Here is a 20,010-nt window from a genome sequence, read left to right as displayed (position 1 = left end):
AATCAATACAAATCTCAGTATTATTCTCATTGACGCCAACTTTTAAGTTGAAATAGACTTTTAAAAGATTGTAAAGGAAGTGCACTGCTGGGGAAATAAAGAGTCAGAATAACACATCTGCCTTCAATGAGCCTGTATCCTAGTAGGGAATCCTAAGTTAAGATCAAACAAATAACTGTCACTTAAGACAAAGTAATGTTTCTGTCATGGGAGAAATTACAGAATTATTTGGTATTTGTATGTGTGTGCATGTGTGTGTATGTATATAGCAAAGCTTTTTATTAATTCAGGTCCTCAGCCTTTAGGACACTTCTTAGACTCTGTATGGTAGCGTTTTCCACAAGCTAATGATGCTAACAATAATACTGTAAATTTAAAGTTTACCAAGTGCTATCACAGATTTAAAAAAAAATTCTGCCCTCAAGATTACCTTTGCTAGGTAAGCAAGCATCATCTCTGTTTTTAAACAGAGAAACAAAGTCAAGTGCTTGCTCATTGTCACTCAGCTGGTAAGCAGTAGACCCCAAATTAGAATCCAGAAATTATGACTCTTCTATGTGTTTTAATATTATTTATGATTTTAATGTAATATGACTTAAATATTTTTAAATCTTTGATTGGACATGGAAAGGTAATAATATAGAAATAGGAATCATGCTTCTGATAAAAAAGAAAAATAATTTTAAGAGTAATTTTAATTTATTGGTAGATTTTACAATACAATCACTTTTTTTAAAATAAATTTATTTACAGTGTGTGTGTGTGAAAACAAAAAAATTTATTTATTTTTGGCTGTGCTGGATTTTCGTTGCTACACACGGGCTTTTTCTAGCTGCGGTGAGCGGGGGCTACTCTTCGTTGCGGTATGCGGGCCTCTCATTGCGGTGGCTTCTCTTGTTGTGGAGCAGGGGCCCTAGCCACGCGGGATTCAGTAGTTGTGGCAGGCTGGCTCAGTAGTTATGGCTCACAGACTCTAGGGTGCAGGCTCAGTAGTTGTGGTGCACAGGCTTAGTTGCTCCGCGGCATGTGAGATCTTCCCGGACCAGGGCTCGAACCCATGTCCCCTGCATTGGCAGGTGGATCCTTAACCACTGCGTCACTAGGGAGGTCCCAACAGCACAATCACTTTCTAACAAGGTCACCACAAAAGTCTCACATTCCAAACCAAGTATAAACAAAAGAAAGTTATTATTTATCATTCTTGTCTCATCTATAAAACTTCTCAATTAAGAAATAGAATGCTTGAACTGAGAGAAGTTAGTAATAGAGCCATAATTACTTGTCCAAAATGCTAAGGGATAATCAAAGGATTCGAAACTGATAGAATGTATGATTTGTCTATTTCTTCTATTTTGACAGGTGCTCTGTAGCATTTCTAGGCATATATAATTAACATCAGAAATATGTTTTAAAGATTATAGAGTTAAAATAGTTTAATCAAAGCATGATTTATATTTTAATAAATTGCAAGTCATTTGGTTTACTGTCTCCATAATTTCAATATTTCTTTGTTTACTAAACTTTTATACCATTAAATTGAAGTTAAAATCTACAATATCTTGTAGTTAAAATCTACAATATATTTAAAGATATGTGCGTATCTTTTAAAGAGATATATTTATTGTCTTGGTCTTTGCTCAATGAAGGATATATTTATAATGTCAGGATTTGCCACTGTGGAAAGAATAGATCTAATGGCATACAAGTTTAACAAATGAGAGAAGCCACCAGGAAGAAAAGAGCCTCATCAAAATTTAGTCTTCTGTACGCAGGTGTAGAGAATGGACTTGAGGACACGGGGAGGGGGAAGGGTAAGCTGGGACTAAGTGAGACAGTGGCATGGACATATATACACTACCAAATGTAAAATAGCTAGCTAGTGGGAAGCAGCCGCATAGCACAGGGAGATCAGCTCGGTGCTTTGTGTCCATCTAGAGGGGTGGGATAGGGAGGGTGAGAGGGAGACTTAAGAGGGAGGAGAAATGGGGATATACGTATATGTATAGCTGATTCGCTTTGTTATACAGCATGATTCGCTTTGTTATACAGCAGAAACTAACACACCATTGTAAAGCAATTATACTCCAATAAAGATGTTAAAAATTTTTTTTTAATTTAGTCTTCTCTGTTGCCTGAGATTCTACCTAGCATTGTAGTCATGAATTATGTCTTAACAAATGAAAATCTCAAAAAGTCTAATTTAGATGCAGAACATTAACTTTAGGATTGATAAATGTTCTGCTGCATACTATTTAAGTAAAAGCTTAATAATACTACATTGCTAATAAAAGTGTATTTTAATTTATATAGTAATAAAATAATAGAAAGATTATATATAAAAGCTGAAATCCATATGTGTCTTTATAGCACCATCTGTGCGACAAACAGGTAGACTTGAATTTTTGAAACCTTTCTTCTGTTTCTTAGTATACAAAAGGCATTGCTTTTAGATACCATGGTGGGGGGTGGGGGTGGATACATAGGTTAACAAAGGCACAGTCCTCTCTCATGCCTTTGCTAGGGCTGTGGTTGAGGAACAGCCATAATGCTATGCGAGCTAAGAGAATGGAGAAGCTACTTGGTTGGAGCAGAGAAGATTTCATAAAGGAGGAAATACTAAGCTACTCTTTATGCATGAGAGAGATTTCAGCAGAAGGAAACACCATGTGTAGAGTCATCAATGTAGAAATGGCTGAAAGTTTTGGGGAAGGGCAGACAAGTTTGACTGCAGGTGATGTGTGACTGAAACACAGATTGAAGTTAAATCTTACAGAGCTTTATTATAACCACAAACATCTGAGCTTTCTTCTGTTGGGCTGAGGAACCCCTGAAGAGTTTTGAATAAGAGAATAACAGGTCAGTGTTGTTTTGGGAAGTTGTATAAAAGATGGTTTGAATGTAGAGAAAGGTTGCCCATAGGGGAAAGACTATTGCAGTGGTCTTAGTGCGATGATGAGTCTTCATTAAGAAAGTGGCAGAAGGAAATGAATATGAGAAATATTACATAATTTATAGAACCTGACGATTGGACACAGAATTAATAAACAGGGAGGGAGATCTATTCAACCTTGAATGATAACCAGGAAGATTTTCAGATTTAGGGAAATTATGAGTTTGCTTTTGCTTTTCGATGTTAATTATTTGTTACCTTTGGGACAATCCAGGAATGAATATTTCCTGAAAAATATAAAAAACCACACTTTTAGATCATAGGTTAAAATATAGCCAAAGAAATTTTTTTTTCCACCGAAACATACTTGTTATTTCACCAAAACGTAGTTTAATCTCAAATATATCAAGCCCTAGTTTTGAATTCATGATCCAAAATATTCATATTTAACAGTATACACATGTATACACAAATATATATTTAATTACAGATTTATTGGTATACTTTTTAGAAATTGTGTTTAAACATAGTGTTAATACTTAAGTAACTTATGTCCCATATATATATGACTATACATGTTAGCCACATCTTTTACTGTTTTAATTAGAATTCTTAACAAAGAAAGAATTTTTTCCCCCTCTGAGAGACTTTAGTACCATTTTGTATAATTGTTCCTTATGTTAAACTACCATTATTATAAGCTTCTTTGGAATAATAAAGTAATAGTGCAGTTATCCTCTTAAGGATCTCTAAGTTGTTATGCCATTATAGCTTGGTGGCATTCTGCTGACTACAGATGGGTGAATGAAAGGGGCTAACATTAAGGCAGTTTCTTTTACAATTTCATAAAAGCATTACCAGTATGTCATTTAGTAAAATGTTCATGTTATTAAAAATTTAAATAAAAGTTTAGTGCAATCTACCTCAGCATTACAAAGAGGACTTGTCAACTATCAATCAAGTGCATAAAACTGAGTGAATGTGTTTGTATGCTATTTATTTGAACTAAATCTCTAATAAGCCTCTTCTGCTAATTGGACTTAACGTTTCTGTTGCTAAATGAGAAGCATTTTGGCTGCTATATAGGGTAGTAAGACCTACCCAGTGGAATAAACAACTAACATCTGTTATCCTGTCCTGCTCCAGCTTGGCTTTTACCAGTTAAGTACATCAGCCCTGAAGTCAAGGTTATCAAATATGTGAATCTCTGGCACACCCATGTTTATATGAAGGCAAAGAAATAGCACATCATGAGTAAAGACCAGCCAACCCAAAGATATTGAGTACAGTTGGTCTATTTTGTTTTAACCTTTACAAGCCCTACAACCTTAAGCAAAAACTAGTGGAAGTTAGAATTTTTGTAGTTTTTATAATAAATATTTTTGTAATCAGTGTCACTTTTTCTTTAGCATTTTCCTACCTGTACAATTTGCTGATAATTGTTAGGTTAAATGTAATTACTTTTATAATAAATTTATATTTATTTTCTTTAAAAAGAAGCTAAATTTGGATTTGGCTGAGCTTCGGAAAGAAAAAGAAGATTTACTGAAGAAATTGGAGTCTTCATCCAAAATCACAAGTTTGGCTGAAGAAGTTGCCCGGGTAACAGTTCCACAGATACAAGTTACATCACTTGGCCCTTCAAGGAGCATGGATTTGGAAATGAAGCAATTGCAGTGTAAACTAAAGGTGATTATAAATTTTATTAAAGATGAAAACATTTATTAAGTTACTGAATCCTTAAAGACATGTTTCTATCAATTCTAATTTAATTCTACTAATAAAGGTAAATTATGGTATAAATAATCCCTAAATTATCAATACTACATTCAATCTCATCTTTCTATTTTAGCCTGGTAGATTCTTATCTGGTAACTTATAATACTATTCTCTGAAAAAATAGCAAGACACCATGAAATCCTAACTTAGGAGACGATGGAAACTGGCCATTATCATTCTATTCCACTATTCAACTCCTCTCTGCCTGCCACTGAACAGAATTCTTTTTGAACATAATAATGTATCAACATAAATAGAATTGCTTTCCTGTACACATTTTGCTGCTGTTTTAATTTGGTGGTTCTTTGTTGGAGATGGGGAAGGAGGAGGGAATTAGGGGAAAGGAGAAGAAGCACAGAGCAAAGGTGAGTTGGTTTAATCAAGTTAAACCTGAGAGTGAGAATAAAGACCAGTGTTCCTTTTGCTTATAAAGAATTGTGTCTAAGTCCAGGTGAGACTGTCAGCAACTTAAAAGTAAGGCTGGCCTTAGGTTAAAGAAAATTATCTTGTAAAAAATGGGATTTGTGAGTTCTAATCCGAAAGTTCACTTTCGTGCTTCTTAAAACAAGCTCATTAATTCCTCACATATTAATTATTTTCTTCAGTGGCGATTGCTAGCTGGAAGCTAAAAGGACAGTGTATATGGGACCATAGCTATAATGAGAGTTACTAGAAAGAAAATTCTGGTTGAAAATGCACAGAATACACTAGAAATGTAATAACCATGACTGTTAAGAGGGTATTAGGGTATAGAATTGTCAAATAGACTCAGTTATTTTCAATCCAAAATATTATATGTGTGCTCTTTCTAATAATAACATCTTTAAATGAAGGATAACTAGTAAGATAAACTAAGATAAAGTTTAAAGTAAATTTGTGTACTATTGCTTGAAAATATTTTGCTTTGTTATTAATAATCAGATATACCAGTTGGTATTAATTTAGATGCTCCTTAAATACCATTTTCTTCAGAGAGTTTTTATGTGCAGAACTTGCCTCAACAACTACATTTTATAAGTTTAAATACCTTACATAATAGAAATGAGAAAAAATAGTCGTGCAAGTTTGAAACTATATATCTTCTCTTAAGATATGTTTCTGTCTCTGAAAAAATGGAGTAAAATGTATAAATTGAACATTTCAGTGTTTAGGTTTTATATGGAGGATAAAATCATTGTGGTCTTCTTTGATCTTATCTACTACAGATACTTCTATTCACAGTTCAGTGATTCTTCTTATATTTAAGTCTTCATGTGCCTAATATAACTTTTGTTTTCACCAAGATAAAATAGAATGTTAAATCCAGTAATGTCTGATCTGATGTCTAAATTTTTTAAATTGTTAATAGTTTTAAGTTGATTTTTATTTTATTTATTTCATTTTACTTACTACTAATACTCTTAACAATTTTTGGTAATAATAGGCCCATATGGATATCTGTAAGCTTCTTGCATCATGGTTTACCATGGCGTAAGTTTTTACCCATATATAAATCTCTCTCACTTTGAAGGAATGTGTGAGTTACAAAGGTGAGACTAATGAGAATGCCTAAAGCAATTTAGATCATGCTTTTGATGTAAGTTTGAAGTGACATTGTCCATATCTAACCTGGAGTCCTGGAACACTGACCAGGCTGCATAGGGACAAAAAGGGTAAATCTTTACTTTTGTCTTATTTCATGCTTTAATATGGAAATATCCTGGAAGACTAGGTACTTTTAAGTAAATAATACTCTTGATACTACAAATTTCTGTTTCGATATCGTATTAGATTGCTAGGGCTGCCATAACAAAATACCACCGAGTGGCTGGCTTGAATAATAGAAATTTATTTTCCCATAGTTCTGGGGTCTAGAAGTCCAAGATCAAAGCATTGACACGTTTGATTTCTTCCAAGGCCTCTTTCCTTGGCCTATGGATTGCCACCTTCTTGCTGGGTCTTCACATGGTCACCCCTCAAGTCTATGAGGTCTGTGTCCTAATTGCTTCTCTTATAAGGACACCAGTCATGTTAGATTAAGGCCCACCCATGTGACCTCATTTTACTTTAATTACCTCCTTAAAAGCCCTATCCAAATACATTTTGAAGTACTGGAATGGGAGGTTAGGACTTCAACATATGAATTTTGCCAGGACACAATTCAGCCTATAACATATCAGATTGCTAACATAATAAATTTCCGAGAACTAGCTTATTTTCTACTTGATGTTTTCTATGCCTAGTAAAAAGAAAAATGGTTAGATTTGAATCTCTTAAAGGTCTACATCCATCTTTTTTATTTTATCCAATTAATATTAGACTTTTCTATGTAAATTCTTAGGTGTACTTCTGAGGTGTACATGGTTCATTCAGAAATTAGAGTGCTCATGTGCATTTCTGTGTCTTCATTTTTACCCATATTAGACATGTTTCCTCAAGGAACCCAACTTTATATAGATAGATAATAAAATATTTAGTGACATATAAATTCCTTCCAGTGAATGATATATACATCAGTTATTTATATTTAGTTTAATTTGTAGTTCTTTATACACTCTGGATTGAGTAGTACTCCAACTTATATTTGTGATTATTTTTGACCTCCTGATTGTTGAAAGGATACCTTTTGGTATATACCATGTTCTCTTCCAGTTTTCCAGTAAGTTAATAATGAAGAATAATAGTTTTTAAACTACTGTTAATTTATATATGATCTATTGCCAGTCTAGTTCTAAGTCTTTTAAAAATATTAACTCATTAAATACTCGTTTCAACCCTATGAGATAAATTCTGTTATTATATCTATTTTACAGTTAAGCAAACTGAGTAAGTTAATTGTCCAAGGTCACACAGCTACTAAGAGATAGAGCTGAGATTAGAACTCAATCCATAGGGCTCCAGCATCCATGCTTTTACTCATTTCGCTATGAAAAATTTTTTAAGTGTTTAATAAACTTAAACAGGAAAGCTCTAACCAAGATAGAGTATTACCATTATGACATCTTTGAAATATGTGTTTTGCTCCAGATTTTGTCATGCTGCAGATAAGTATTATGTTATAGGAAATGGAAAAGTGTCAGAGGACCTGGGTTTTGATCATTTGTTGTCCAGTAACTTCTTGTGGGACCTGATTGAGGAAATTACTTAGCTTCTCCGGAGGTCTAGTGCAGGGATACCTTTCTACCCTCTTAAAAAGGATTTCTGAGGATTAAACAAAATAACTATGAGATTTAGAGAGTCTGGCAAAAGTATTTATCAAGCTGGCATTGTTTTATTTATTATAATTCTGTAATCCCTCAATTATCCAGAAGTCAGAATTACAGCATTTTTCAGCCACCTAAAATAACAGGCTTAAGTCTAAAAACATAAAAGAATCAAACAGCTATCTTAAAATCCACTTAATTTATTCTGTTGAAGATATTGTCAGGCTTCATTTACTGCCTTTTGTCTTTTATTTTAAATACAGCTGTAATGAGTTTGTTTAACTTCTCAGCAGAAAACACCTCAAAAGCAGCAGATTAGAAGTATGTATATTAAGGGCTTGTTTTTAGGCAGGAATATTGAGAGAATCAAGAAATTATGATCAACAGATTGACAGAAAAAAAATATAAAAATGCTAAGGTAAAAATACAAAATTAGAAAAACAGCAGCCTGGGACCATTCAGAGTAGGGCTAAGTAGCCATTTATATCATAATAGTTCTTAAAGGCATCATTATATACTGATACAGTGATAATAAATTAGATACAGTAATGTAACATAATTAATATAGTGATAATATTTATAATATAATATCATTATATTAAAGTATCACTATTGCTTAATGTAATTGTGGATTGTCATTTCTAAATGAATGAACAATCATTCCGGAAAGAATTTAAGTTTAATGATTAAAACAAAACTTCAATTTTTTGGTAAATTTACTAGTGTGGAACATCTTACTCTGGCAATGCTAGAAGTAAGACACCATATGTCACTGTAAACATGTAAAATATGATGGAAATTTAGATTGCATAACACAAAATTTAATCAAAACTTTTATCATTCAATACAGTTGCCAAGTTGAGGTAGCCTTGGGTTTTTAAGAAAATTAATATAATATTTAATGGAAATTTAAAATTTACATATGCCATACCAATGAGATATTTAAAGTCTGTCTAATGAATTTGACTCACATTTACATTGTGTGGTTAATGGTTTCATCTTTTCAGATTTATATTTTTTAGAATAAGTTAGTCAAACCTGGAAATAGTTCTCATAGAAACTAGACTATAGTTATTAGAAAAATTAGCGAAATAACTACTACAAATATTTTTAAAGTTACATTTTATTTATATTGTTTAATACTTTTTAAATTTAACAAATGAATTAATGTATGTCAATGCTATCTTACAGGTAGAAAAACCAAAATATCAAATCACTAAATAATATCTCAGAGTACATGTTTTCTTGGAACTTGAGTCAAAATTGAAAGTTAGGTGTCCCTAACACTCTAGCTACTACCTCTGGCTCCTAGGCCATGCAGACAACAAATACCACAAAGGTGTTCTGCTTTGAAAAACTAATAATTATGTATAAATACTTTAATAATTAGTATTGTTTATAAGTTCAAGTGAGGAAGTATTCAGTATTCATAAGGTTCTTTATCAGTCATCTTTTACTATCTAACATTATCCTAAAATGTAGCAGCTTAAAACAACAGCAATTTATTACTTCTTATGATCCAGTGGGTTCACTAGGTAGTTCTTTTGCTGCTGTCTGCTGGGTCCCCTCATATGGCTGCATTCTTCTAAACCAAGGATTTACCTGGGCTGGAAGTTCCAAGAGAGCCTCACTCAAAGGCTGGCAATTGGTCTGCTGGCTGTCATCTGGGGTACCTCAGTACTCTCCCAAATGGCCTTTCCTCTATATTTGTTGGAAGGTGATCCCAGAGCAGCATTCCAAGAGGGCAAAAATGCAAGCTAGAAGGATTTAGGGCCTAGATCTGATATTTGCACAGTGTCATATGCCACATACTTTTGGTAAAGCAAATCGCAGGCCAGGCCAGATTCAAAGGGTTGGGAGACGGATTACACCTCTTGATGGGAGGTGCAGCAAAGCTTTGTGACTATATGTAGTCTGTTACAGGTTATTAGTAAATCCAGAATTAGTTTTAAGTGATCTTACTAAACCATAAAAATAATTAATCACATACACATTTACATTTTACAAAATCCATATTTCCCATAAATGTATTTTGGGTATATACTCTTTGCAATTATTATGTGAGTGTGTTCCTCTATGATTTTGGCATGTTATATAAAAATTTTAGTGCGCCATGTTATTTCTGTTAGAACATACAAAATGAAGCATTTTAAAATGTTTAGTTGTTCATTTTAATTATAACCATAATTTTTGCAATTTTATTATCTTCATGAAAATGGCATTTATATTTATGCTGCTTTAGAACAAGATTGAAAGACATATTTGAATTTATGTGTATTTTTAATCTAGAATGCAACTAATGAACTCACTAAACAATCATCAAACTTGAAGTCTCTGAAATTTGAACTCCTAGCAAAAGAAGAACACATAAAGGAAATGCATGAAAAGTATGTGCTTTATATTTTTATCCATTGTATTTGGTGCCACCTAGTGGCGGCTGACTCTACTAAACATTGCACACCAAGAAACAATACCAACAGGTTAAGTTGTTTGCCTTTCTTAGTTCGTTTTTAAGCCTACACAAGATGAAAGTTAAAAGAATATTACATATATCATGGTTTATGGCAAGATAGTTACTATTTTTTAATTAGAGTAAGAATGTTTAAAGTTAGATTTTCCATCTTAAACATATTTAATTCTGAATAAATATCAATTAATGGCCAAAAGACTATGAACAGAAAACTTTAGAATGTAGTAATTATTTGACTAAAAATATATGTATAGGTTGATCTTTATATTGGATTTAATGCCTAAGCGTATAAAGCGAAGGTGGGAAAAAAAGGAAAGTTTTGTTTGTGTTTAAAATAACTGGAGGGTTATGAAATAATATAATACTTTGTGTATTTATACTGAAAAGGAGTTTAAAATGTTCTATCTCACAGAATCAAAATTATTTCCTTTCTATATCTTTTATAGATAAACTAGAGCTTAGAAGTTGTAACATGTTTAGAAAGAATTCTAATCATTCATAATTTGAGATACATATACCTTATGTACATACATGTATACCACGTTATAAGTGAAGATCACTTAAAATCTTAACAGATAAAACTATTAGACAAAAAGATTGGTTAATTTTTTTAAACAGACTATCTTGAAGCTTATTTATGGATGGAGTTAGTCTTGCTTACTGTTTACCAGTGAGGACTCTAGAGAAACATTCTTTGAATCCTGGCTTCTTTACCTGCTAGCTCTGGGACTCAATTTAATAGAATTAACTCATAAAGTTCTTAGAATTAAATGAGTTAGTACATGTAAAGCACTTATAACAGTGACTGGCACATAGTAAACACTCAATAAATGTTAGCTGTTGTTCTTTTTATAGTAGTAATAGTAGTAGTTGTTACTGCATCTATCATTTTATACTTAGCGTTACCAATTTAAGCTAAACTGATATGTCAGTTCAGTCTCATATATTAAATTAGAACGTCATGCCTAACTTTAGTGTCTTTACATGATATTATCAAATTTTATATTTGTTATTAGAGTATAGAATTGTTTCTTATCGATGTTATGCTTTTTGATAATCTCTAAATATTGCTTTGTATTTTTCTTAGAATGCAAGAATGGAACATAAATATAATAATTTTAAGTTTTCATAAATTTTATTAATTTTTCTCAGTTCTTTTTTAATGTTTTAATGTATATATATATATATATATATAAAATACTGTAATTACCAAGTCACAACTGGATTATAGATTTTAATATTTTACTCAAATTATTAATAGAGCAATATTTTACACCATGCAATTATTTTATTAATTTGCAACTTCACTAATATCAGATAGCATTTAAAAATTAACAGTAGGTATAACATTGGATAATATGTAAGATATCATCACTGTTGAAGTATTTTCTATCACTCTTGATAAAATGCCTTTTTTTCCCTTTCAAGGATGTCTCGAATGGAGAGAGATATAACCATGAAAAGACATTTGATAGAGGACTTGAAATTTCGACAGAAAGTAAATTTGGAAAGTAATGAGAGTATTAATGAAATGCTAGAAAATCTTGAAAAAAAGGTATCAATTTTTATGTTCACTGAAACTGAAAAAAATCACTTCCCCTTGTATTTACTTTAACTCAAATATTCAATCTTAATAAAAGGTATAGCAAATATTCATAAAATATATGTGTATTGTTACATAATTACATCATTTGCTCTGAAAGTACATTATTTGTTTTAAAATTCAAGACTCCAAACGGTCACACATAATATAGTCATTCATTCTTTTTATATTTGTAAATATACCATGAGAAGATAATCAAGTTTAATTTTTAAAACGTTTAATATTTCTGGGATACATAATTCCATTTTATTCAGCATTTTCTTTTATTTAAAGCTATTATTTATAATGATAGAATTAAGCATATATTTTAAATGAAAAATATTATCGTCAATGACTATCAGTTCTTTAAAAAGTGTACTCACCACGGTTTTTTTGAAAGTATACTTTTTCCTTATATACATTTAATTCAGTGTACTTAGGAAAAGAGTCATATTTGAAATAGTTGTATAATATCTGATCCCAAAGTAGAAATCAGTGATTTGCTGACTAAGAGATATTTTTTTGCTTAAAAATTTTTAAAGCTGCTATTTACACAAATCATAAAACAAATCATAAAGCAGCTTGTGCTTTGGCATTCACTAAATGTCATCCACTCCAGAGAGAGCGTTTCCCCTACTTTCCTTGTTGGAGATAAAAATGTAAGTAATGCTCAGATGGATTTAAGAGAGAAAATTTTACATGAGCAAGACACATGCATACAGATTTTCTTTCTCTTTCTCCTCCACAGACCCACATGAATTATAATTACTTTGTAGAGGTTTCTTCAATGTTATCCTTAAAATTTTGCTCATTTTTTTAACTTCAATAATCATTTAAGGTAGTCTTACAAAGTTTGTGTAAGTAATCATTTATCTTTAATAGCTTTAAAGTGAAATAGAAAAACTATTTTCTTCGGCTATTCTTTGAAATGTATAATAAATATGTTGTATTACTTATTTAATTTTATCCTAAAAAGTACATGTTATACTTTTACTGGAGAATACAAATGAAAGTTATCCATGACTTGGCTTATTTAAGAATCAAAACCAACCATCTCCTACTTAAGGAAGTTTAGGTTAGTAATTAAAGGAAATATCGTTAAAATTAATTTTACATTATTAGATAGAAGGCTACACATACCAATATTCATGCTTTTTTGTGCAATTTTGGGGTTTTGCTATTGATTTAAGGATTGTTAGTCTCATTCACAGTATGAGTTCTACAGATCTTATACTTGAATTTGATATCATTTATGAGAAAATAAACTAGACTTATTCATGTATTCATTTGGTTTCCATTTGAAACAAATACAGTATGGAACTAGAATGCCTTTACCAATAATAATTACCTTCATGCTTTTATTGTAGGTGAAGACATTAACTGAAGAGTGTTCCAACAAGAAGGTATCAATCAATTCACTAAAGCAAAGACTTAGTGTCGCTGTAAAAGAGAAGTCACAGTATGAACAGATGTATCAGAGAACTAAAGAGGAGTTAGAAAAAAAGGTATGGTTTTAGGACATTTTAGCCTGGAGATGGACCGTAATAATGTCTTTTTCATTTTTAAAGTTGTCCTTTTTTTCTCCCCAAAACTACTATGAGCTATTTAAATGTTTCAGATAACTGCAAAGAACATTTATATCTCTACATAAAACTCTAAGAGTTTGTTTACTATTAAAGGTAGTGCTGTATTAGAGAGACAGATTTACTTGTCTTGATAATTTCTAATAAGTGAAAACTGTTGTTAAGAACTGGCATTTATGTAAGTGTACATAAATTGTTAGGTCCACCTAAACTTATAAACTAATTAAATACTTCCATTTGATATATGAAATCTTTCAGTCTAAAATGGCTTCCATGTCTTTAATGATTTATAATTTTTAAAAAGCATAAACTAATTTTGATGATAAATATATGATAATATGTGTGCAGGATATTCATTGAAAATAAACAAAAACAACCATCAATTTTACTCAAATAAAAATGAATACAAGATACAGAGAGAGTAATGAAACCCTTTCCTTATCTGACATCTCTAACTAACATCCAAATCTGTTTAAGAAATATTTTTTTATTCTATGATTATTACTGGTCTTTTGCAGGATCTCAAGCTTACTTTCCTCATATCAAAAATAAATGAGACTGAATCTGCCATGGCAGAAATTGAAACAGCAGCATCTAAGCAGCTTCAAGGATTAGCAATGCAAAGTGAGCAGGCCCTAGAAGGTGCACAGAAGAAATTGCTGCTAGCCAATGAGAAAGTGGAAGAGTTCACCATATTTGTGAAGGTTTGAATTCTTTGTGCTTTACTAACTTGTACTTTACTTCAGGCAGAGTGGGCAGTGGCCTACTTCAGATGATTTGGGAAGTACGTTGAAGTTCCTTTCTGCTTTCCTAAACCACAAAGCATCTTCCCCTACCCTACCTGCCACACTGTTCAAATTTTCTCTATAAAAGATTTGTTTTTATAGCTTGAGTTTAAAAATGTCCACTCTATTATTAATATTCTTTTCTTAATGTCAATTTAGTTATGAAATTGTGGTAATCACATAATCGAGACAGCTGAGGTTTTTTTTTTTTTTGATTATTTTTATTTTTGGCTGTGTTGGGTCTTCATTGCTGTACGCCAGCTTTCTCTAGTTGCAGTGAGCGGGGGCTACTCTTCGTTGCATGTGCAGGCTTCTCATTGCGGTGGCTTCTCTTGTTGTGGAGCACGGTCTCCAGGTGCTGGGGCTTCAGTAATTGCGGCATGTGGGCTCAGTAGTTGTGGCTTGCGGGCTCTAAGGAGCAGGCTCAGTAGTTGTGGCACACGGGCTTAGTTGCTCCGCGGCATGTGGGATCTTACTGGACCAGGTCTCGAACCCATGTCCCCTGCATTGGCAGGTGGATTCTTAACCACTGCACCACCAGGGAAGTCCCAAGACAGATTTTAAGACAAAAGAATTGAGTCATTTTCATTCCACTCTCCTTTTAAAAATCATCCAAGCAATAACAACCAGAAACTTGCTCCATGATAACTGAAGTTAAGAGACATTGCACCCCAGCCCATGACCTATCACACATGGAATGGATAGAGGAATGGTAAATGATCTAGCAGGACAAAAGGAAGACAAGCTGAAGTGTCTACAAAGGGTGTACCATCTGGAAATTATCTGACCACTGAAGACTCCCAGAACGGTTCTGGCATTGGCTGCACAAGGAACCACCAAAGCTGAGGGTGGTGGGGGAGAGGAGAATACCAGGCTAAAATGGGTGTTTTGTTTGAAAGTCTTTATAAGGAATTTTTAGACCTCTGGCCTGTACTTCTGCCCAACATGGTCAGCCAGTATTCCTCCCTTAACTATTCTGGAAAAACTCAGGAGGAGCAGTTCTAGTTTCAGAGATATGAGGCACTGAGGGCTAGGAACCTGGTTATTGCTCCGCTCCTTTCAATCCCACTGTGAGTTGTTTACACCCCTGTTTAGTGCCTTTTATTCTGCCTCGTATTATAGTCAGCACACGGATCTGTTTCCATTATATAAATTATGATGAGTTCCTTAAAGTCAAGAACAACGTTTTATTAATCTCTACCTCCACAACATGTACCATAGTGACTTGCAAAGAGTTGGCATGCAATAATGATCACTAACTAATCAAATTGAATTTCTCTTAGGAATATGAAATTTTAATAAAAGCCCTTTTGGCCTTTAAAAATAAGAATTAAGACAATTTGACTACTGTGGGAGGGTAACTCTTTACTTTCCCCCTTTTATCTCCTGAAGTTGCAATGTTCTTTTTTTTTTTTTTTTTTTTTAACCAATCTTCGATGAGATTGAGTTCTTCCCGCTACTTGTTCCTTTGGCTGGCATATATTATTAAAAACTTGCCTATCATAACAGTAGAAACTTACTTAAATATATAAATATTTTTAATTGATGGAATCTTTATAAAATTAAAGTTTAAATGTCCTTCTATGGAATAAAATAACATCACCACTTACTGTCTTCTTTCTTAAATAACCCTACTATTATTTGAACCACTCAACTAGACTTGCTGCATATATAATTATTATATATATAAATACGTTAGTGTTCTCAAATCAGTTACCCCCTTAGGTATTGATCTTATTTATAAGAATTAACATTCCTGGGCTTATAAGTTGAATATAAGATGGCAAATAACTGGATCTTATGTATAGTACCATTTTCTTTATTCCTCTAAAAATAACAGCTTACAACATTTTATGCCAGTGTTAATAGTACCCAATTTAGAACAAATCCCTTACTTTGTTTCTTTGGAAATCATAGATACCTTGGGAGTTTTCTCATTTAAAAAATATCTACAAAATGAATGGAATAAAACATTTTATCTCTTTCAATGAAGGTTTCAAATGGTATAAAGTCAGACCAATAATGCTTGCCTCAGAGGACTCTAAATGATTGCAGAGTATTAATTTAAATTTATTAATTTAATCATATTTCCTTTTCCTGATTTAAAATGTCATTCCTTCCAAATGCTTGTTGAATAGTCTCACTGTTTAACTTATGATAAGCACTCTCATTGAATATTGTCGTTATTTTACTCATGATGTAGAGCTATTTTTATTATGACTTTTAGCTTCATAAACCTTTGTTTTCCTTGTTTTATATTCAGCTTAGAGTTGCATTTTTTGTACTGTTAGCCAATATATAAAATATGAAATGCACACTTATAAGACTTACTCAAATGCTAATTATGGTTTTTCCTAAAGTATTCCTTGAACGTGTCCTGTTTTAAAAAGAATTGATAACCAGAAGTTTTTAAAATAGAAAAATGAATTTTATGATTAGATATCTGATTATTATAGACTTGACGAAGTTTCATGACCTTTATGATAATGTAATGGGTGTACTTCTTCACACAGAGTAGTTTGGCAAAAAATTATCTTTTAAAAAACAAACTTCTTATTTATGTCCAAGGATGTGAATAGTATTTAATGATATAGTGAATGTCTAATCTCTAGTTGTTTGAGAGTAACATACTAATCCTTCATATATTTCACCAACAATGATATAGAGTATAGATGTCCTAGTACATAAATTCACGATTGCCGTGGTTTCATGACTTTTTAATTTGAGTAGCATATTGAAGGTCCTATAGTAGAGAATGATAACAGATAGGGATAAAATATTTTTAGTACTCTTTCAGAAATTTTCCATGTTGTTTCAGTTTGGTATTTAGATTGCTTGCATTAGAATCAACAGATTCTATTGCATTTAAATAAAATTCATAATTGTGGGCATTATTGAATCAAAATCTTGGTTGGGGTGAGGCCCAATAATCTGCATATAACTGCTAGGTGATATTACGCATTAATACTGTTTTGAAAACATTGTGTTTTTTTTAAAGCCTAACATTGCTTTTATGGATTGAATCTATATAACAAAATATTTATCAGTTTGGTATTTAATAGCACCTTTTACCACTCATGACTTCTAATGGTAATTTGACATTTGTTTTACTTAACTGTGTTTTAGGGTCAATATGTATTTGATAATGGTACCACTTCTACTGCTTAATCCATTTCTCTAATAAAGGGCCACAAGCAAACTAATGCCCAAACCAGAAACATTGGCAAAGACTGGATATTTGGGTCTGAGGAAGGAGATTACTGTCATCCTTCTCTTCCTCACACATATGGCCCACCCTAGGACTGGGCAGAAATGCTCAGGAGCTGCCATCCGCAGTGACATACCATCAGTGACGTCCTAAACACTACTGCATTACAGCTCAGCTTTCACCTTTTTAAAAATTTAAGACCTTCCATAATTTGACCCTATTCTGTTTAGAATCTAATTTTTTTCCCACTACTCTCCAAATTTCACCCAGATTATGTTCAGTCTTGCCTTTCCTCAAGTTCTCCTTCTTCCTTGACATATCCTTCTCTCTTTGCTCTAAATCCTTCCAATTTAGCTCAGGGCCTTCCTCTTTCATGAATCATTTCTTTAACTCTGTGGTTAAGGGGAAAGGGCCCTACTCTGCCAGTTTCTAGTTCTGTTATCTCAGGCAAGTGACTTAATCCTCTGTGTCTCAGTTTCCCCATCTATAGAATTAGTGTAATGATGGGACATACCTGAAGTGAGGATTTAAATAAGTTAATATAGATAAAGCTCAAACATTGCCCAATATGCTCAGTGTTATCTGAGTGTCAGCTAGTAGTATGGCTATCATTTATCTCCTGAATAATTATTGTATATACCATATAAATTAACACATAACTGCAAACTCTCATATTTTTCTTTTTGTTTCAAGTAGATTATTATAGTCAATTTGAAGTTAGGGTATTGTCATTCATTTACCCAAAGTACTGGCACATAATAGGGCTCACTAAATTCTTGAAGAATTGATTTTACATCTGCTTTAAGAATGGTGCAGGACACATAATCACTGCTCAGATTGAAACCTCTGTGAAGGCAAGAGCTATGCACATTGCTTAACGAGCATAGTTAAAGAATGTGCATAGTTCCTACGTGGAACATTATGATCACCAGGACTCATTCTGTGCAGAGCTTATTAGGGTATCAAGTACACAAAAGTACTTAATAAATATTATTAGTAGTACTAATAGTAATAATGTTTGTTCTGGCCATGTTATGGAATCTGTGTTCCCTTTACTCTTTTCACTTATGCATAGGGCACAACCAGATTATAGAAGAGGAGTGGCCATCTGTTCTAGATCTAGTCTTGAATATGGAATTTTGCCCTGGAGTAAAATCAAGTGCTTTGAGCATCTGGACTGGATATATGTGGTAGAGCTGAGGCTTTGAATTCTCCTAATAACTGAATAAAACACACAAGGGAAATTTCTAGAAGTATTTGCTCAGTTTGATTGAGCCCTGATATAGGCTTGTTAATGTGCTTGTATATGAGAGTCATATGCTCAATTCCATCTTCTCGATGGCTTTTGTTAGCTGATAAATAAATACCAGCCAAAGAACAACATTTAGCTGGAAGCTTAAATCATTTAATTATCAATATGTACTTGCTTGGTAAGATTTAGTACGATGATTTGGGCATATAAATTTCTTGCTTCTTTAGTGAAAACATTTGTAGGGCATTATAATTTTATTTTTAATAAGTACAATTGTTAATACTTTGGTACTGATCTACTCTGTTAATTATGATTTTTTTCTATTTTTTTTCCAACTTTATTGAGATACGACATATAACAATGTATAAGATTAAGCTATACAATATGGTGACTTGATACATGTATATATTATGAAATGTTTACTACAATAAGGGTAGTTAACACATCCTTAACCTCACATAATTACCATTTTATTGTTATTGTTATGGTGAGGACATTTAAAATCTACTCTCATAGCAAATTCCAAGTATACAACACAGTATTGTTAACTATAGTCATATGCTGTACATTAGATCCTTGGAACTTATTCTTGTAACTGGAAGTTTGTGTCATTTGACCAGCATCTCATTTCCCCCTCCCCTCAGCCCCTATCTTTTTCTGTCTGACTTATTTCTCTTAGTATAATACTCTCAGGGTCCATCCGTGTTGTCACAGATGGCAGGATTTCCTTCTTTTTCATGGCTGAGTAATATTCCATTGTGTGTGTGTGTGTGTGTGTGTGTGTGTGTGTGTGTGTGTACACACACACACACACACACATGCCACATTTTCCTTATCCATTAATCCATTGATGGACACTTAAGTTGCTTCCATGTCTTGACTAGTGCAAGTAACGGTGCACTGACCATGGGAATGCATATGTCTCTTTGAGATCCTGTTTCATTTCCTTTGGATATGTACTCAGAAGTGGGATTGCTGGTAGTTCTAATTTTTTTGAGGGACCTCTATACTGTTTTCCATAGTGGCTGTACCAATTTACATTCCCACCAACGGTACATAATGGTTCCCTTTTCTCCACATCCTCGTCAGCATTTGTTATCTCTTGTCTATTTGATAACAGCCATTCCAACAGGTGTGAGGTGATATCTTGTGGTTTTGATTTGCATTTCTCTGATGATTAGTGAGGTTGAGCACCTTTTCATAAACTTGTTGGCCATTTGTATGTGTTCTTTGGAAAAATGTCTGTTGAGGTCCTTTGTCCATTTTTAAATTGGATTAT

At 32.7% G+C, this 20,010-nt stretch overlaps 1 protein-coding gene across 2 annotated transcripts in view; it reads left to right on the top strand.

Moving 5' to 3' along the window:
- CNTLN (centlein) overlaps positions 1 to 20,010 on the top strand; it is a 354,675-nt gene that overhangs the window by 282,732 nt on the left and 51,933 nt on the right. For both annotated transcript variants that reach the window (XM_059924674.1, XM_059924673.1), the window contains exons 19-23: positions 4,388 to 4,579; positions 10,141 to 10,238; positions 11,750 to 11,876; positions 13,271 to 13,408; positions 14,005 to 14,190. In XM_059924674.1, coding sequence (XP_059780657.1) covers positions 4,388 to 4,579; positions 10,141 to 10,238; positions 11,750 to 11,876; positions 13,271 to 13,408; positions 14,005 to 14,190 — 741 coding nt within the window. The remainder of the gene's footprint in view (positions 1 to 4,387; positions 4,580 to 10,140; positions 10,239 to 11,749; positions 11,877 to 13,270; positions 13,409 to 14,004; positions 14,191 to 20,010) is intronic.

This window comes from Balaenoptera ricei, chromosome 6 (assembly GCF_028023285.1).
Source record: "Balaenoptera ricei isolate mBalRic1 chromosome 6, mBalRic1.hap2, whole genome shotgun sequence".
In the NCBI taxonomy this organism is placed as follows: domain Eukaryota; kingdom Metazoa; phylum Chordata; class Mammalia; order Artiodactyla; family Balaenopteridae; genus Balaenoptera; species Balaenoptera ricei.
Note: the sequence above shows the minus strand (reverse complement) of the source record. Positions and strands in the feature narration are given on the sequence as shown.